Source organism: Meles meles, chromosome 1 (genome assembly GCF_922984935.1).
Source record: "Meles meles chromosome 1, mMelMel3.1 paternal haplotype, whole genome shotgun sequence".
Taxonomy (NCBI): Eukaryota; Metazoa; Chordata; class Mammalia; order Carnivora; family Mustelidae; genus Meles; species Meles meles.
The window spans coordinates 193,939,334-193,955,842 of record NC_060066.1 but is presented as its reverse complement, the minus strand read 5'-3'; the positions used below and the strand labels follow the sequence as shown (position 1 = coordinate 193,955,842).

The 16,509-nt window shown below is 57.9% G+C and overlaps 1 protein-coding gene across 1 annotated transcript in view; it reads right to left on the bottom strand.

The window, feature by feature from the left end:
• Positions 1-7,648: 7,648 nt before the first annotated feature.
• SDC3 (syndecan 3) overlaps positions 7,649-16,509 on the bottom strand; it is a 37,373-nt gene continuing 28,512 nt past the window's right edge. The window contains exons 3-5 of the mRNA XM_046013279.1: positions 14,509-15,122; positions 12,478-12,769; positions 7,649-11,661 (exon numbers count right to left, since the gene is read on the bottom strand). Coding sequence (XP_045869235.1) covers positions 11,495-11,661; positions 12,478-12,769; positions 14,509-15,122 — 1,073 coding nt within the window. The 3' untranslated portion in view covers positions 7,649-11,494. The remainder of the gene's footprint in view (positions 11,662-12,477; positions 12,770-14,508; positions 15,123-16,509) is intronic.

Here is a 16,509-nt window from a genome sequence, read left to right as displayed (position 1 = left end):
CACACAAAGCTGCCACCAGGGAGCCCACAGGGCTTGGCAATCTTAGAGTGTGGGTTAGTACCATGGACAGCACAGGGGCGGGGGAGGGTGTGGGCGCCAAGCAGGCTCTGGGTGCTGTTAAAATCCACGTGTGTGCGCATGTCCTGGGACATGCATGGATTTCATGCAGCAAACATTGGCTGAACACCTGCCTCATGCCCCACCCCTGCTAGATGTTATGGAAAATACTAGAGGGAAAGACATTGACTGTCATTGGTCCCCAAGGAACTTACGGTCTGGTTGGGGACTTGATTGTCTCACCACCAATTTCCCACCTACCTCGGGGCAAGCTGCCAGACCATGTTTACAAAACCGTAAATCTGTCCATATCACTCCCTAAAAAGTTCCCAAGCAACGCCCCCGCCCCCAGCCCCTGCCTCGGGCCACCTTTGCTTATAAGCTAAGCCCTCACCACCCCCGTGAACCCTACACTCCAGCCTCGCTTGCCTTCTGCCTGTCCCCAAACATCCTGGGGTGCTTTCTGCACACTTTCCCCCTCATTTAGGGACTGTTTCCCTTCTTCTTTTCCCAGGGAACTCCTATACAGCCTTCAAAACCCTAATATTTCCTCCTCCTGGAAGCTCCCAAATTCACTGTTCCCACCTCTATACTCCCAGAGGCTTTGCCCATATCCCTGTCACCAGGCATCATTGAACTCTGCTGTTCCGTGTGGCCCTCGTGTCGTACAGGAGCTAGCTGGGTTCTTAGCTGGGCTGGGTAGGAAAGGAGCGGCGGTTGCTAGGGTGCAGGAGCTTTCTAAGAACTCCAGCTGATCAACCACGGCTCCAGCAATACTCATATTTGACAACTTCAGATTTCCTTGGAAGCCTAAAAATAATGTCAAAGCTGCGCTTTTTACATCACTTTCACTGCAGAAACCTGCCTGCCTTGTCTTTGGGAAGAGAGAGCATTAATTTTTATACAGACCATACGCCCGGTAACTGTTGGAGTGTGGTTAAAGAAAACAGCCTCTAACGGATCTAATGCAGACGGAAGGCTTAGCCCTGTTCCTTCCACATCAGGAATATTCTCAGGTATCTGATTCCACGTCTATCTTCCTTGCCTCAGCCAGGGAGTCCCCTGAAGGCCAGGACTCTGTGTCTTTTAATTCCACATCCCTGGTACCCAGCACAGTGGCCGGCACACAGTAGAAACCTCCCAATGTTGTAAATGACAGATGAGAAGGAATCACATGGGCTTGAGGTCAGATAGCCCAGGTTCAAATCTTCATTCCACCCTGTATTAGCTCTGTGATTGTATTTTATTACTTTTTAAGATTTAGTTTATTCATCTGAGAGACAGAGAGAGAGAGAGAGAGAGAGCACGAGCAGACGGGAGATAGAGAGGGAGAAGCAGACTCCCCACTAAGCAAAAAGCCTGACCTGGGGCTCAATCCCAAGACCCTGAGATCATGACCTGAGCTGAAGGCAGAGGCTTAATCATCTGAGTCACCCAGACACCCCAGAGCTGTGATTTTAGACATATTTTAAAGAGGTCTCAGTTTTCTCATCTGTAAAATGGGCATCTATCTATCTATCTCGTGGGGTTTTTACAACAGCTAAACAGAACACCATATGGAACAGGCAGAAAGCCTGGCCAATAGAAAATGTCCAATCAAGTTTCACTGGGTTTTTTAATTTGGTTTAGTTTTATTTAGAGAGAGGTGGGGGGAAGGGCAGAGGGAGAAGGAGAGGAAGAGAATCCCAAGTAGACTCTGCGCTGAGCACAGAGCCCGAGGTGGGCTCCATCCCAGGATCCTGAGATCATGACCTGAACTGAAACCAAGAGCCAGACGCTTAACCAACTGAGGCACCCCAGTGCCCCAGGTTCATTGCTTTTATTACACTGTTGTGATAAATTGTGTGGTTTGTAGGCAAGCCCATTGGCGCTCAAAGAAAGGAGAGAGCACCGTGACGAGGAGTAACCCCAGACAACGTTGTTGGCTAATATCCACTAGCATTTACCAATAAGCATTTTCTATGCACCACGTATCAACTTAATTCAACCTCCGGCCCCTTCTGTGAGATGCGTTCTGTAACTATCCCCATTTTATCCGCACAAAGAAACTGAGACACACGAGAGTCAAGAACTTCATTTATTACTTACCCAGTAAGTAAAGGAGCCAGGATTCAAACCGGGACAGTGCGCCCCCGCTCTGTTTCCTGACTTGGCCCCACACAGCTGACCTCAAGAAAAGCTGGACACTGAGCCATGAGACAGAGCCACCTGCGGTGGGCAGAAGGACCAAGAACTTTTCTGTTCACGCCCTTCCTGACAGCCAACCCACAGCTCTCCCTCAAACTGCCGTCCCTTCGTCAGCTCTCCTGCTCCCGACCTCATTCGCCTGACAGTCTCCCTCAGGCCCTCCCTTCTCTCCATCCCCCACTCTTCCAGGTCCAAGCATTTCCCCAGCCTCCTCTTACTGAAGCCAACGACTACACTGCCTGGGAGTTCTCAGGGAGGTGTAGTGAGAACAGGGCTTTGAAGGACACACAGGAGTCTGCCAGGAGAAGGAGCGAGGGAGAGTCAAGGTTGACTGGACAGTTTCATGACCTGTGTCCCCAGCTTCATTGGAATCCATAAGCCTCAGTCTCCTCATCTGTAAACATGAGAGTAATAAGAGTATCTACGATCTGTCAGGGTTTTGGTAAAGATTAAATGTATTAGTCAGCTTTGGCTGCCATAACTAGATCCCACAGACCGGTTTACCGCTTAAACAAGAGACATTTGTTTTTTCACAGTCCTGGGAGCCGGAAGTCTGAGATCAGGAGCCCTCTTCCTGGCTTGCTGTGTCCTCACACGGCCTTCCTCTGTGCTTACGCAGAGAAAGGGCCCTGACATTCGGATGTCTCTTAGAAGTAAAGACACCCATCCTGTCCATTTAGTGTCCCAGGGTTCCATGCTGGTGACCTCATCTAACTTCTATTGCTTCCTTAGAAGCCCCGTCTCTAAATCCAGTCCTCCTGGCGGTTAGAGCTCCCAGATATGGATTTTTAGGGGAGACCATTCTGTCCACGACATAAAATAAGCTACTATGTGAAAAAGTATTCTATTTCAATAATACCTATATGGTCTGTATCACGTGCCAGGGGCTGTTCTGAATTTCACACGTATTCAAAAGTACTCAGGGGAGGCCGGGCACTTGCAGAGTGCTGTCCGTGTGTCCTGGGGGCACCATGACTGGGAGGACCAGCGCCGTCGCTATTGTGCACCTGCTGTGTGTCGGGCAGTGTGGTGGGCACTTGGATCTGCCTGCCCTTTGGATCCCGACAAACCCCTTTAGTGTTCCCACTGTGCCCATTCTACAGAGGGAGAAGTCAAAGTTGGGTGCGGGGTGGGGGCACAGTGGCTTCCCGGGGATGGCCGGGAGGACTGGCTGAGGCTGGGCATAACCCACGTCTGTTTGTGCCGAGTCTGTGTTCTTCCCTAGCAGCCTGCTAGGGTGGTAAGGGTCCAGATTCCCAGCAAGACATGATAAAGTTCTAGATAAGGCCAGAGCCTTGCAAATGGAAGGAAATGACTAGATCCAATGTTCTTCAAAGTGGGAGAATTAATGCCCGGCCAGCTCACCTCCCGCGACCCACGTGACCAGTGAGCAAGGCTGAGAATTCCCCAGAAAGCTGAGACATGCTGCCCACAGGGGGAGGGGCGTGTCTGCCCCTCTCTCTGGAGGAGGGTGGCCCCGCCACGTCAGCCCTTCTAACTGCTCGTGAATTCTGTCTCCAGAGCCGCTCGGGGTGTCAGTGTTCCCAACAGGGGAGGGGAGGAGGCCCATGAAGGGGGTGGCCTCCTGGAAGTCAGCCACACGCAGCAGGGGGCGTGTGGCACTGTGGAAGGCCACAGTCCCTATGGCAGGGACAGCAGGGAGGGCAGGCAGGGGCCAGGGCTCCGAGTCAGAAGACCCAGCTTTGCCTTTGCCGGTGGTGTAAACCCCGATAAGTCTTCCTGCTCCCGGTGATCTATTTATTTATTTATTTATTTTTCTTTCTTTCTTTCCTTTTTAACATTTTATTATGAAGAATTTAAAATGTAAACTTCAAGTAGGTAAGATAATACAAGGAGTCCCCTTGTGCCCATAATCCAGCTTCTCTAATTAGTAACCTAAATGCCCCGTCTCTCCCACCCGCGCCCTCCCCCCTGCACTAGCTGTGAGCCCATCACAAACATCCTATCGCTTTATGTGCAAATACTTCAGTCTGCGGAAGGATAAAGACGCTTTAAAACAATAATAATAAGTGTTGGGGCGTGTGGGCGGCTCAGTTGTTGGGCGTCTGCCTTTGACTCAGATCATGATCCCAAGGTCCTGGGATCAAACCCCGTGGCGGGCTCCCTGCTTGGTGGGAAGCCTGTTTCTCCCTCTCTCGCTGTGTTCCATCTCTCGCTGTCTGTCTGTCTCTCTCTCTCTCTGTCAAATAAAATCTTTTAAAAAATAATAAAATTAAATTAAATTAAAAAACAAAAGTGTAGTAACCACAATCATGGCTAAGAACACTGACAACGATCCCCCGAACCTGCATCAGGATCAGCCTTCGCCCTCCCTGAGTGCAAAGAAGGCTAGTGGGCTCCCAGCCTGGCCCCTCCGTCTGCCCGCAGCCCACCTGCAGGCCAGCAGAGTCAGGGTGGGTGGCCTGGGAAGCTGCGCGCGCTCTGTTCCTCCGGCAGCCTGGGCAGGCGGCTGTGACCTCTGGGGCTGAGGGAAACAATCCGCTATTCTTCCCCCTGCCCGCTCTGCTCATTGCCCATCCCTGAGCCATGCCCCCCACCCAGCCCAGAAAGGCACCACCTCCCAGCACGTGCCCATCTGCACGTCCTCTGTGTACGATTCCCAGGCACCTAGCCTGGCCCCCATGGGCCCAGGGGCTGGAGTCCAAGTTCACACCAGAGCTGATACCGATGTATGGATTTCTACACAGGGTCAGCATCCTTCCCTCATTCAGCAGGCAGCACGCCGGGCCCTGCCCACCATCGTAACAAGAATAGTGACCAGAACAGGAATGATAAGGGCCCACGGGGCACAGCACCTGCTCCTGGCCAGGCGCCAGGTTCTAACTTACAGAACTTACAGACTAACTTCTAGAACTTACAGGTTCTAAGCGCCACCCGTATGGGGCAGGTGCCGCTATTGTCTCCACTTCCCAGGTGAGGAGACTGAGCGCCAAGAGGGACATCCGCCCAAGGCCACTCAGCTGGCCTGCAGCAGGGCTGGCCAGAGGTCTGCCTGCAAACCTGGAAGGCGCAGAGGGGGCCGAAAGTCCCTGGGACACAAGCTGTTTTCAGTACGATCCCATGTCACCCCCACAAGTTTCCATATACCCGCCTTGTTGCCCACACTTGTCCGTGAGAACACGGGTTTGAGGCCAAGCAGTGGGCCCAAGAGGGTACAGCCAGGTCCTCCGGACTCCACAGTTCCAATGAGGGGCACAGGCTGGCCACGGGAGTTCTACCAGGGGCGTGAAGTGGGGCCCTGCTCTAGGGACACAGCTCTAGGCTGTTGGGATTCACTAGACGGCGGAATCGCCTTCCCAAAGCCTCCTAGATGAGGGGCTGTGTCCAGGGCCTGGCCTTTAATGGTGGCCAACCTACCCCTCACATCCCAGCAGGCTTCCAGCTGGGGCCAGATCTGATAAAAGCTCAAGGTAGCACAGGGCTGGTTGCTTCACACCCCCCATACTTTTTTTTTTTTAATTTATTTTTTTCAGCGTAACAGTATTCATTGTTTTTGCACAACACCCAGTGCTCCATGCAATACGTCCCCTCCCTATTACCCACCACCTGTTCCCCCAACCTCCCACCCCTGACCCTTCAAAACCGTCAGGTTGTTTTTCAGAGTCCATAGTCTCTTATGATTCGCCTCCCCTTCCAATTTTTTTTTTATAAACATATAATGTATTTTTATCCCCAACCCCCCATACTTTTTTAAAGATTTTGCTTATTTATGCAAGAGAGAGAGAGCATGGAGGCGGAGGGGCAGAGAGAGAGGGAGCAGACTCCCTGCTGAGCAGGGAGCCCAATGTGAGACTCGATCCCAGGACCCCAGGATCATGACCCAAGTTGAAGGCAGACGTCCAACTGGCTGAGCCACCCAGGCGCCCCCCTTCACCCCGTTATAGCTATGTGGCCCGAGGCTGTCGGGGGATCCACTGTCTGAGGTCCCACAGCGAGGACCCAGGCCTTGAGGCCCAGGCAGAACTGTCCAGCCATGAAATGAATGGGCACGTGGGGGTTGGAGGTGTTGGCTGAGGAGAAAAGACACCCCCACCCATGACTTGGTCCCGAGACATTGGATATTTCCTCTCTCCCCAGTAGACTATACATGCTCTGAGGGCAGGGGGCCCGGTCTGTCCTGGTGACATCTTGTCCCCCAGTTCCAAGTGCAGGGCCTAGCACAGAGGAGGCCTCAAGAAACTTTAGTGAAGGGAGGGAGGAAGGAATGGGTTGGAGTGGCACCCAGAACTGCCCAGACCCTGGGTGGGTATCACGTTTTGAGAGGAATAACTTTCTTCCTTTCTTTTTTTTTTAAGATTTTATTTATTTATTTATTTATTTGACAGATAGAGATCACAAGTAGGCAGAGAGGCAGGCAGAGAGAGAGAGAAGGGGAAGCAGGTTCCCTGCGGAGCAGAGAGCCCGATGCGGGGCTCGATCCGAGGACCCTGGGATCATGACCTGAGCCGAAGGCAGAGGCTTAACCCACTGAGCCACCCAGGCGCCCCTGGTATCACGTTTTGAGAGGAACAACTTTCTACAGGACATCTGTGGACCATGGAGTGGTTTCCCTTGGAGGAGGGAAGTTCACAACCATGACACTCTAACCCCCCCCGGGCCCCGCCATGGCCAGAGGGCAGAAGCAGAGAAAGGCAACACTGGTGAGGTGAGTTTGGGCTAAAAACAAGACTTCTCAACAGGGAGAGTGATCCACTAGTCCCCGGGATATAGCAAACCAGCTGTCACCGAGGTGTGAAGGCAGGGGCCGGCACATGGCCCTCCCAGCTCTATGAGCCTGTAAGCCCAGGGGTCAGTCTGTGGTTCCAGGTCAGAGAACTAACTCGTCCTCTGCCGACGTTCTGCCCCGTTCCAGCTCTGTGCCGTGCTCTTTCTCAGGTAACCCTTACCCCATTCCATTTGGGGGATGGCCGTTATTACCCCGCTTCGCAGGTGAGACAGTTGAGGCTCAGAGAGCTCACAAGCAGCTTCTCCGGCATCAGAGCTAGGAAATGTCACTTGAGCTTAAAGCCTGGCCTACTGACCCCAGAGCCACCCAGGCTTGGTCCGTCTGATTCCTTGGTCCTTAGGACCAAGGTCCCAAGATTGTTTCTTTGTGGCCTGAAACCAGTTCTTCCCCTGGGGGTGAACCACAGGGCCCCCACCCAACCACAGCCCCCATCCGGCCTTACCACAGTCAGCTCTGTGGTTTCCCGAACACTCTCCACCAACAGCAGCTTTGACCATAATGGTTCCCTCGAGGAGTTGCCGGGCAATCTCCCTTGCATGGTTCTCCATTCCCCCTGAAGGCGAAGGTAGCTCGGCCTGGGTAGGGGGCGGGGAGGGCACGGGCCGTCCCCCACCCCCAACAAAGCGTCCATGTTTATCTCACACTGAGGACACTGCATCATTTCAGCTTAATTTTATTTCCTCTTATAAATGGGCACAGCACGGGAAGTGTTAAAAAACAAAAACAAAAACAAAAAAACACAAACAAACAAACAGAAAAAAACCCAGAAACAAAAAACCCCAAACAGCTCCTTCACAAGGCTGGGCCAGGTGAGCACCCACGGCGGGTCAGGCGCCTGGGTCTCTTTTTCCAGTCTTTTCCCTCTACTTCTCCTTAGAGATTTGGCCATGAACTCAGGACAGTTATGGTTAATAAACAGGTTATGGGGGAAAGAAAGGGCGGGGAAGGCCTGGGGTAGGGAAGGACAAACTCCTGCCGGGTTCTCGGGGGTTTCTGTACAGGAGAAAGGGCGCACAGGAGGGACACTGTCTTCAGGGGGCTCTCTGGAGCCACACTGCCTACGAAATATATTTACATGTATTTGCCACGCCGGGGCCGGGTGCACTGAGCTGCCGGGCAGGCGCCTGGGGAAGGCCGTAACCATCGGCCCTGAGCTGGCAACCCCAGGGGCCGGTCTTGGCATCTCTGTAAATCTGTACAGCTTGTGGGCTTCTATTTACAGGCAGGAGGCCTGAGGAAACAAGTCCAGGCTGCTGACTGTCAAGAGACACTCAGGAGAGCTGAGGAGGTGGCCACTCCTGCCCCACTGGGTCTGCATCCCATGCCCCGGGCCCCAGCCTGGAGGCCTGGACAGATGGCTTTGCCGACCCTCGGGGTTGAGGGGGGCGTCTAGCCTGAGCACCCCACGCCACTGTCTGCACGTCTGCCTCATCCAGCCCTGGTTACTATGCAGCCGCCTGCAGGGCTCAAGGGGACAAACCTTCCAGGAGATGCACCCCCGTCTGGCCTCCTAGGGAGGCAGAGCCTGGGAGAGCCCAAACCCCACCTCTGGAGGCCCCAGGCACCCTCCCTGGCAGCTGAGACCCAGGCTCAAGCCACACCAGCTCCCCCGGCTTGGGAATTTGCCCCGCTTCCAAGAGATGCCAGGGCCCCCGCAGGACTCCCTCTCCCAAGCACACATGGGCTGACCAGACATGTCCCCCTTGCACCCAGGCTGGGGAGAGCCCCGGCCCCCACATTGCACCGAGGAGAGCTCCAGCTCATCCTCTGAACCGACCTCTCTCTTGGCCAGCCCTGCCCGAGCTGGGCCAGCTGGAGTGCATTTGGACTAGTCAGAATGTGTTGTTTCATGAGGATAATGCCTGGGCCTTTGTCGTGGGTCCAGGGCTCCACGAACAAGGCCCTCAGCCCCTTCTCTCAAGTGCAAAGGACTGAGAGAAGAGGCCAGTGCTAGGAGGCAAAGCCCCAAGTTAGAAGCCGGCCCACACGATGTGGGGAGTGAGGCCTGCTAGGGCCCGGCTAGACCCACACAGGCCACTCCGAGCCCATTCCAGCCAGACCAAGCCCAGCTCACCCATCCTTGCCCGGGCCTACCCGATGATGGACCCCAGCCCGTGCCAGGGTCTCCAACTCTGGGCCCACCATCCCTGGGTCGTGTCCTCTCTCCTCCATGCTCCCTGGCTTCTCAGCCTTGGCCTGCCCAGGCCTCGTCACCAGAGCTGCCGGCCCCAAGACAGTAGCCGCCCACCCGGGAGCAGGGTAGAGGGAGCCCGGGGCTTCGGTCTTGCCCTCCCCCCAACCCTTCTGCTCTGGGGACAACAGAGGCCAGGTCACCTCGCCTTCAACAAATCGTGGGCCCGGGGTGCCTCCCCTCACTCCTGCGGCCTTCAAAGGCTGGCTTCCTCACAAGCTTCTGGGCCCCACCCAGGGCAACACTGGCTCTGAAAGACAGAGCCGACCTGGAAGCTGGATGGTGGCAAAGGACAGGGGGGACGTTCCCTGGAAGCGCTCCCTTACCACCTCAGGCACCCCTCTCCCTCCCCCTGCATAAATCTGCTGCCAGGGAGTCGTGAAAAGGGAACAGAAATAAAAGCTGGGTTCCTGACTTTAATCCGGGCTGAAGGTGATGGGTGGGTGGGGGTGAGCGCCAGCCAGCCACAACTCAGACCCCATCCCGTGGCTTGGTGAGCCTCCAACCAAGCACAGCCTCCCCAAAGGAGATGTGTGGCCCCACATTTAAAATATCTACAGAGGCAGCCCGCCCACCCCCATAAGGGTAACAAAGAAGGGGGAGGCAGGCTGAGGCCTGCAGCACCCCGGCCTGGGGCTGTGAGTCTCGATGGACTGTTCCCTGCTGGTGCGGCTCGTGCAGCCACACGCAGGAGAACCAGCAGGTGGTCTGGCCAATGAGTGGGTCAGTGTGCACGGGGAGGGCCCCAGGGCGGGACAGCGGTGGGATTGGAGAGGCCGGTGGGTGGGGGAGAGGGTGCAGGAGGCCCTGGGCAGCAGGGCCCACCCTCGCAGGCACTTTGGGGACTTGTGTCCTGGGAGGCAGAGTCAGCCCCTAGCTCAGAGCAGAAGGGGGACATGAGGAGATCAGGAGCCAGGCCACACGCCCCTCCCCGCCCAGGGCTTGTGGTCCTAGGAGACCCTAGCCCCCTCCCCAGCCTGGGGCCACATTCCAAGAACCAGCCTGCCCTCCTCAGCAAGGCTCCTGGTGAGCAGGGATGCTGGCCCCAGACGAACCCCCTGGCGAGCGACAGTGGGGAGGGAAGTGAGCTTCCCAGGTGTGCAGGGCCCCGGGGGGCTTGTGGCCACATACCCCCCGTGCCACCCCTTATTCCAGGGTGCGAGCGTGGGGCTGTGCGGGGCGAGCCTAGGCATCCACATGGGGTTGTGTCTGACGGGTCAGGGTCACGGGCAATGTGGTTGGTGTTGGTGTTGTGGTGAAGGACTGAGTGTGACGGGGCAACTCAGGGGACCCAATATGGGCTGACTGCTCCAGCTTGCCTCCACCCTCTCCAGGGAACCTGAAAGCCGGAGACAACCGTGTGGTGCCACAGTGTACGCTGGGGAGAGGGGCAGGCTGCATGGTCACCATCCGGCGATGGCATCCGGTGACTCCCATCCGTCATAAGCCCTGGGGGACTGTGAGAGACACGGGAGAGTCAGCGTCTTTGGAAGAACGTGCGTGTCTGTGACAGGTCTGCACCGGGCAGCAGGACCGAGTAGGCTTCTGTCACTGCGTGCTTCTGTGTGTGACATGATGTGACCATGCAGGAGATGGTGTCTGGGCAGAGCTCCACTGGCAAGAGGGCAGTCTGAGCAGCCCCGCCCGAACTTGCCAGGGGCCCCCAGGGTGCTCTCAGGAAGTCAGTTCCTCGGGGGCAGATGGGGATGAAGGGGAGGCCGGTGGTATGGGCATACAGGGCAGGGGTGAGGGGAGAAGGACCCCACAGCCCCAGAGAGGCCAGGACAGAACAGGCTGGTGGCAACAGGTACCCTCTCTCCCTGGCAGAGAGGGGCCCTGGGACAGTGGCAAGAGGCTGTCGCTTCTCAGTGATTTCAAGGGCTGATCCGGCCCAGTGCTCGTCCTGGAAACCGGCCTGAGCGCCTGTCAGGCTCCAGAAGGAAACATGGGCCAGCCCCGTGGGGCCAGGGTGGGGCTCGAGCCCCTGTCAAGCCCCGCCCCTCCTGCCAGCAGCCAATCCGCAGCCTCTTTCCTCCTGTCCGTCTGACACGAGGTCCAGCTGCAGGCCGATGGGGGAGGGGGAAATGAGAGATGAGCCCGTAAGGGCACAGTCGAGGGCCGGTGGCGCCGCCCCCTGCCCCTCGGGCGAGGTCTCTGTGAGGCTGGCAGTCTGGGCAGACCTCAGGAGGACGGGCAGAGATGAACTGGGGCCGGGCTCCCTTCCAGGCCCAGTCCTGGGCCAGGGCTGGTGGGGCCGGGCCGGGGGCTAGGCAGAGGGGCACTGCTGAGCTGCGGGAGGCACCGTGGCTCCGCTAGGCGTAGAACTCCTCCTGCTTGTCGGGCTTCTGGTACGTGACGCTCGCCTGCTTGGGCTCCTCCAGGGTGTAGCTTCCCTCGTCCTTCTTCTTCATGCGGTAGATGAGTAAGGTGACCAGGAAGGCAGCGAACAAGGCGCCCACCACCCCACCTACAATCACAGCTGTGGCGGAAGAAGGCAGAGGTCAAGGGCTGAAGACAGGGCGGGTGGAGCTTCGGGCCTGGGGAGGGGGGGCCCAAAGCCTTGAATCTGAGGCTGGGGGCCGGGCCTCACAGTCCCTTGCTGGGGCCTGGCTCCCTTCCAGGCGCCTGCCACGCACTCAAAACCCTCACACACGCTCCAAGGGAGTGTGAGATGCCACCAGTCGTGGACACGCCCACGTTTTATAGACGTTAGGAAAGCAAAAAACTGTGGCAGCTGAACTATGACACATCCCAACTATGGAAGGGCCCAGAGCTTACTTTTAAAAAAAGTAATAAAAAGTTAACTTAGGAGCAGATGTGCGGTGAGAACTGGTGAAGAGCAGAATGACACTCCCCCCTCCCTTCGATGAATTAGGACAAGGGAGGCTGGAGAGCTGGAAGACCCGCCCAGGGCCACATGGCTCCTGAGCGGGGAGCAGAGTCTGGAACACCAGTCCAGAGACTGTAGACACAGCCAAGGCAGGTCTTTGGGGCGTCAAGGCTGGGGGCAGGTCAAGCCAAAGGCTAGGGTCAGAGATCAGGGCTCAAGGGCCAATGGCCCAGAAGGGTCAACCAGCAAGGCCTCAGGAAGCAAGCATCAAGGTCAGACCCTGGGACAGGGGAAGGTCAAAGGACGACCCAGGGGGGGGTCTCGGGGCTGAGTCCCCACCTTTCCCTCCCTAGGAAACGGGGCTCCTAGAAACCCACACCCAGACCTCTTCTCGGGTTCCTAGAGGTCAAACTGAGGCCGGACCAGCTGCCTCACTCTGGGGTCTTCCCGGGCCCCACGCCTCACCTACGAGCACCTCCTTCCGCTCCAGGATGCTTCTCTGGGGCAGCTGAGCCGCTGAGCTGCCTGAGTCGATGGCGTTGTCCAGGAGGCCGGGGCCTGGGCGCGCACCCTTGGGCAGCGCCCCAGGTGGAGCTGATGGCTTGGCGGCAGCCCCGCCCACGGCCACCACCTCATTGGCTGTGTCTGGCTGTGTGGTCTCCTCCTCTGGCAGCTCAAAGTCCCCGCTGGGCCCCCCACTCACAGGCACCTCAGGCTCATCCCGGATCGTGGTCAGGACGGACTCCGGAGTTGGGGTCTGTGGGGAGTGTGGCATGAGCCCGGGATCCGGGCCTCCCTGCCCCTCTTGCTGTGGGGCAGCCCACCCTCCCCCCCCACACACAACCCCCTCCCCATCCCCAGTGGGCCTGACACTTACGAAGCATTCGCCACCTGCCAGGCAAAGTACTAAAACACGTTATAGGCATTTGGCCCTCACGACATCCCCCAAAGGAGGTATTATTGCCCCTAATTTACAGAGCTGAAAAAAGGCTCAGAGAAGCAAAGTGACTTGCCAAGGACGCACAGCTAGGAAGCACTGGAAACAGAACAAAAATCCCGTGCTCTCCAGCTCCACTGGCTGTGTCTGTGACCACCACACTACCCTGCCTCTCTCCCCAAGCCACATCCTACCCCCAACCCTCTGTCCCATCTCCCTCTCGCCGCCGTAGTGATCACCCTTGGGGGACAGCGTCAAACTGCTGTCTGGGGGCTGCTCGAAGCAGCCCGGGCCACCGCCTGCGTATCCAGGGCAGAGGGAGTACCTCGGCGTGGGGGTGGGGGGGTCAGTCCAAGAGCACCCCTGCAGGGCACCATGCCCCCTGGAGGTGTGTCCGGGAGACCAGCCCAGGGGCTCCCACTGTGTGAAAGTGGGACCAGGGCTCAGATGTCCCCCCGGTGAGTGAGGAGAGCTGGGCCTGGTGTCCTGCTTTCTCTATCCTTCCCGCCTGGCTGAAACCATGGGACACCAGGCTGCCCCGGGAATTGAGGGGTGCTGAGGGCAAGGCTCACATCCCGCGGGGGCTGGCGTGAACCTGCCGGCAGCTCAGCCCCCGCAGGCCCTCATCCACTTGACAAAGGGCTTCTGTACCTGGGTTGGAGCTGTGACCTCCCCTCCCCTCCCCTCCCTGCCCCGCCCCCGCCCACCTGCCCCACGTGCCCAGCAGGGATCCAGCTACTTCTCCCATTTCCTTGATTCCCTGCATCCCCACCTCCCTGACATCTTCACCCTCTTCCCTTGAACCCTCCATCCCTCACCCCTAACTGTTCGCCACCGATGCACGCGCGCCCCAGCCTCTGCAGCCCTGCAGGTCTCAGATCCCGACCTGGCAGCGGCCCACTAAGCCGCCTCTGTCATGGGAGGAAGAGGCAGCGCCGCCCCGAGGGACAGGTGCGGTTGTGGGCTAAGGGACGGCAGGGGGCCCCCAGGCAACAGGCTGCACGCATGGACTACGGGTTCTCCTCTCCCGCAGTCTCCCTCTCAGTCACCCTCAGACTAACAACAACGGCGACGGTGGTGACAATGACAGTAGGGAAACTTCTGGTGGGTCTACTAGGGCCAGGCACTGTTCCGGGCACTGGACAATTCCCACCACGCTACGGTTTGCATCCCACTGTTTCCTCCTTCTGGCAGACGAGGGAATGGGGAACGGATGTACAGAGAGGACTGGTGACTTCCTGAGGGTCATGGGGCTCCCAAGAGCAGTGGGAGAACCCCACGCCGCAGTGCCCGCCTCCTGAGTCCGCGCTCTTCACCTGAACCCGCAGGCCCTTGGCCCTCCCCCGCGTTGCCACGCTTCACTCACTCCTTTCCCCATCCATATCTGGTCCCAGTATCCTGGTCTCCTTTCCATCCCCGGCCCCTTGACCACTGTCCCCATCCCGGGACTCACTCCCAGCCCCCGCCGTCTGGCCTCATGCCTCTCTCACCCTCTCCATCCCCAAACCCTCCCCCCACTCCCCAGGCCCTGACCCTCCCTCCTCTCCCCACCTGCTCACCTGAGCCACCTCCGTGGGTCCAGGGGCAGTGGTCCCCAGGGGCAAGGTGCTCTTCTCGGGGATGTCAGGCTCCTGGGTGGTAGCTGGCCTGGGAAGGGCCCTTGGCCTGGAGGCAGCTGTGCTGACCATCCTGGGTGTTGGGGCCTCTGTGTCCAAGACAGCCACCGTGGTGGGAGGTGCGGGTGCCGCTGGAGTGGTGGCCCAGGCCGTGGCTGCTGTGGTCAATGGAAGAGGCAGAAGCCTCCGCACACCGGTGGTCCTTATGACGGAGGTGGTGGCCGTGGAAGGAGGGGCCGCGGGGAGGCTGGGGGCAGCAGTGGCCACTGTGGCAGGCACCGTGGCCACAGTTAGGGCCCCCACAGTCGTAGCAGCTGTGGTAGCCGTGGGAGTGGAGATGGTCGTGGCTCTCTGGCTGGGTTCTTCTGGGACCTCTGTCACCACGGAGGGGCTGGTGGCTGGCTCCAGGGTGGGGTGCCCAGAGGGGAGCTCTTCCAAGGGGGTGCCCACAGGCTGGATGTCCACGGTGGGCAGCACTGCGGGCGTGGTCGACACCGCCATGGCCACGTCTGGGCTGAACCGCATGGCTGTCTCAATGCCCGACTCCTGCTCAAAGTCTGAGGGGCAGGGGAGAGGAGAGAGCTAGGGAGCTGGGTGCTCATGAGGGGTGTGAGGGTCCCAGGTAAGCAATGACCATCAAGATTGGTGGGGTGGGGAGGCTCCCAACCCTCACTTTGCATAATTTTCCCAGGACAAGATGAGGGAAAGAGGGAAGGCACAGTCTGGCCAAAGGTTACCAGTCAGCTGGTGGCTATTCCCTAAGTCCTCTCTGCCTAGCCAAAATTTCTTCTAGGGGGGCACCTCTTCCAGGAAGCCTTTTCTGATTATTCCCAAACCACTCAGCCTGGACCTTCTGGCAGGCTGAACCCAGACAATGGCAACTAAACTCCTACAGGGTGTTTAGCCCTTGCTAAAGACTGGGGGCCAGCAGGGAGTGGCATTCTGGGAAAAGCCAGACCTGGGTACCCCTACCATGAGCATGTGCTGGTGGGCACAGCCACGGCTCCCCCAGAGGCTCAGGCCACAGGGAGACAGCAAGGAGGTGAAGGAGCCCTTCCTACAGGGGAATCCCAGGGCAACCTGGCTGTCTCTGAGCCAGGACACATGAAGGGGCCTGGGAGGAAATGAGGAGAGATAGACAGAAAGAAGGGGTGCCTGACCCAACAGAGACAGGAGGGGTGGAGAGTGGCTGGAGAGATTCAGGAGAGACATGACCCAGCAGAGATGGATTTTACCAAGATTAACTTGCAAGAGGCTTACGTGGAGTGAGCAAAAGCAGGGAGACCTGAGGCAGGGGACCGCGGGAGACCGGGGCCATGGCTCGAAGACCTCCTACGTCCCAGCAGAGAGTCCTGTCCCCTCCCTGGGCCCAATCTCAGCACAGACTCCTTTTTTTTTTTTTTTTTTTTTAAATAATCTCTACACCCATTGTGGGGCTCAAACTTACAACCCCAGATCAAGAGGCACAGGCTCCACCAGCCGAGCCAACCAGGCACCCCGAGCACCCAGCCCTTTTCACCACCATTTCCCGAGCTCCTTCTCTGTTCCGGGCCCTGACATCTTACGCCAAAGCCTTCCAGAGGCTCTGAAAAGAAGGCGTATTTAGTCTCATCATTCCCAGGTGAGAACACAGGGCCCAGAGAGGGGGAGAGACTGCAGTACGGCTGTTGGGTGGCAAAGCCGGGATTCAAACTCAGGGTGCCTCCCTCACTTCGCACCACTCTGCTGGCCTTCCCTAGGGCCAGGCCATGGAACCGGACTGTCCCAGGCACAGTGAAGGCCTCTGCCCCTTTCCGTCTCACCCTGAAACTACCCTAGGCCCCCAGTGATTGGATGGGAGGGGCACCTGACCCGAGCTGAGTCAGCCCAGCGATCTCACTGAGGATAGGCCCCTGCAACCCAGATGTGGCTACTACATCCCTGCAAGAGGTCAGGGCAGTACTG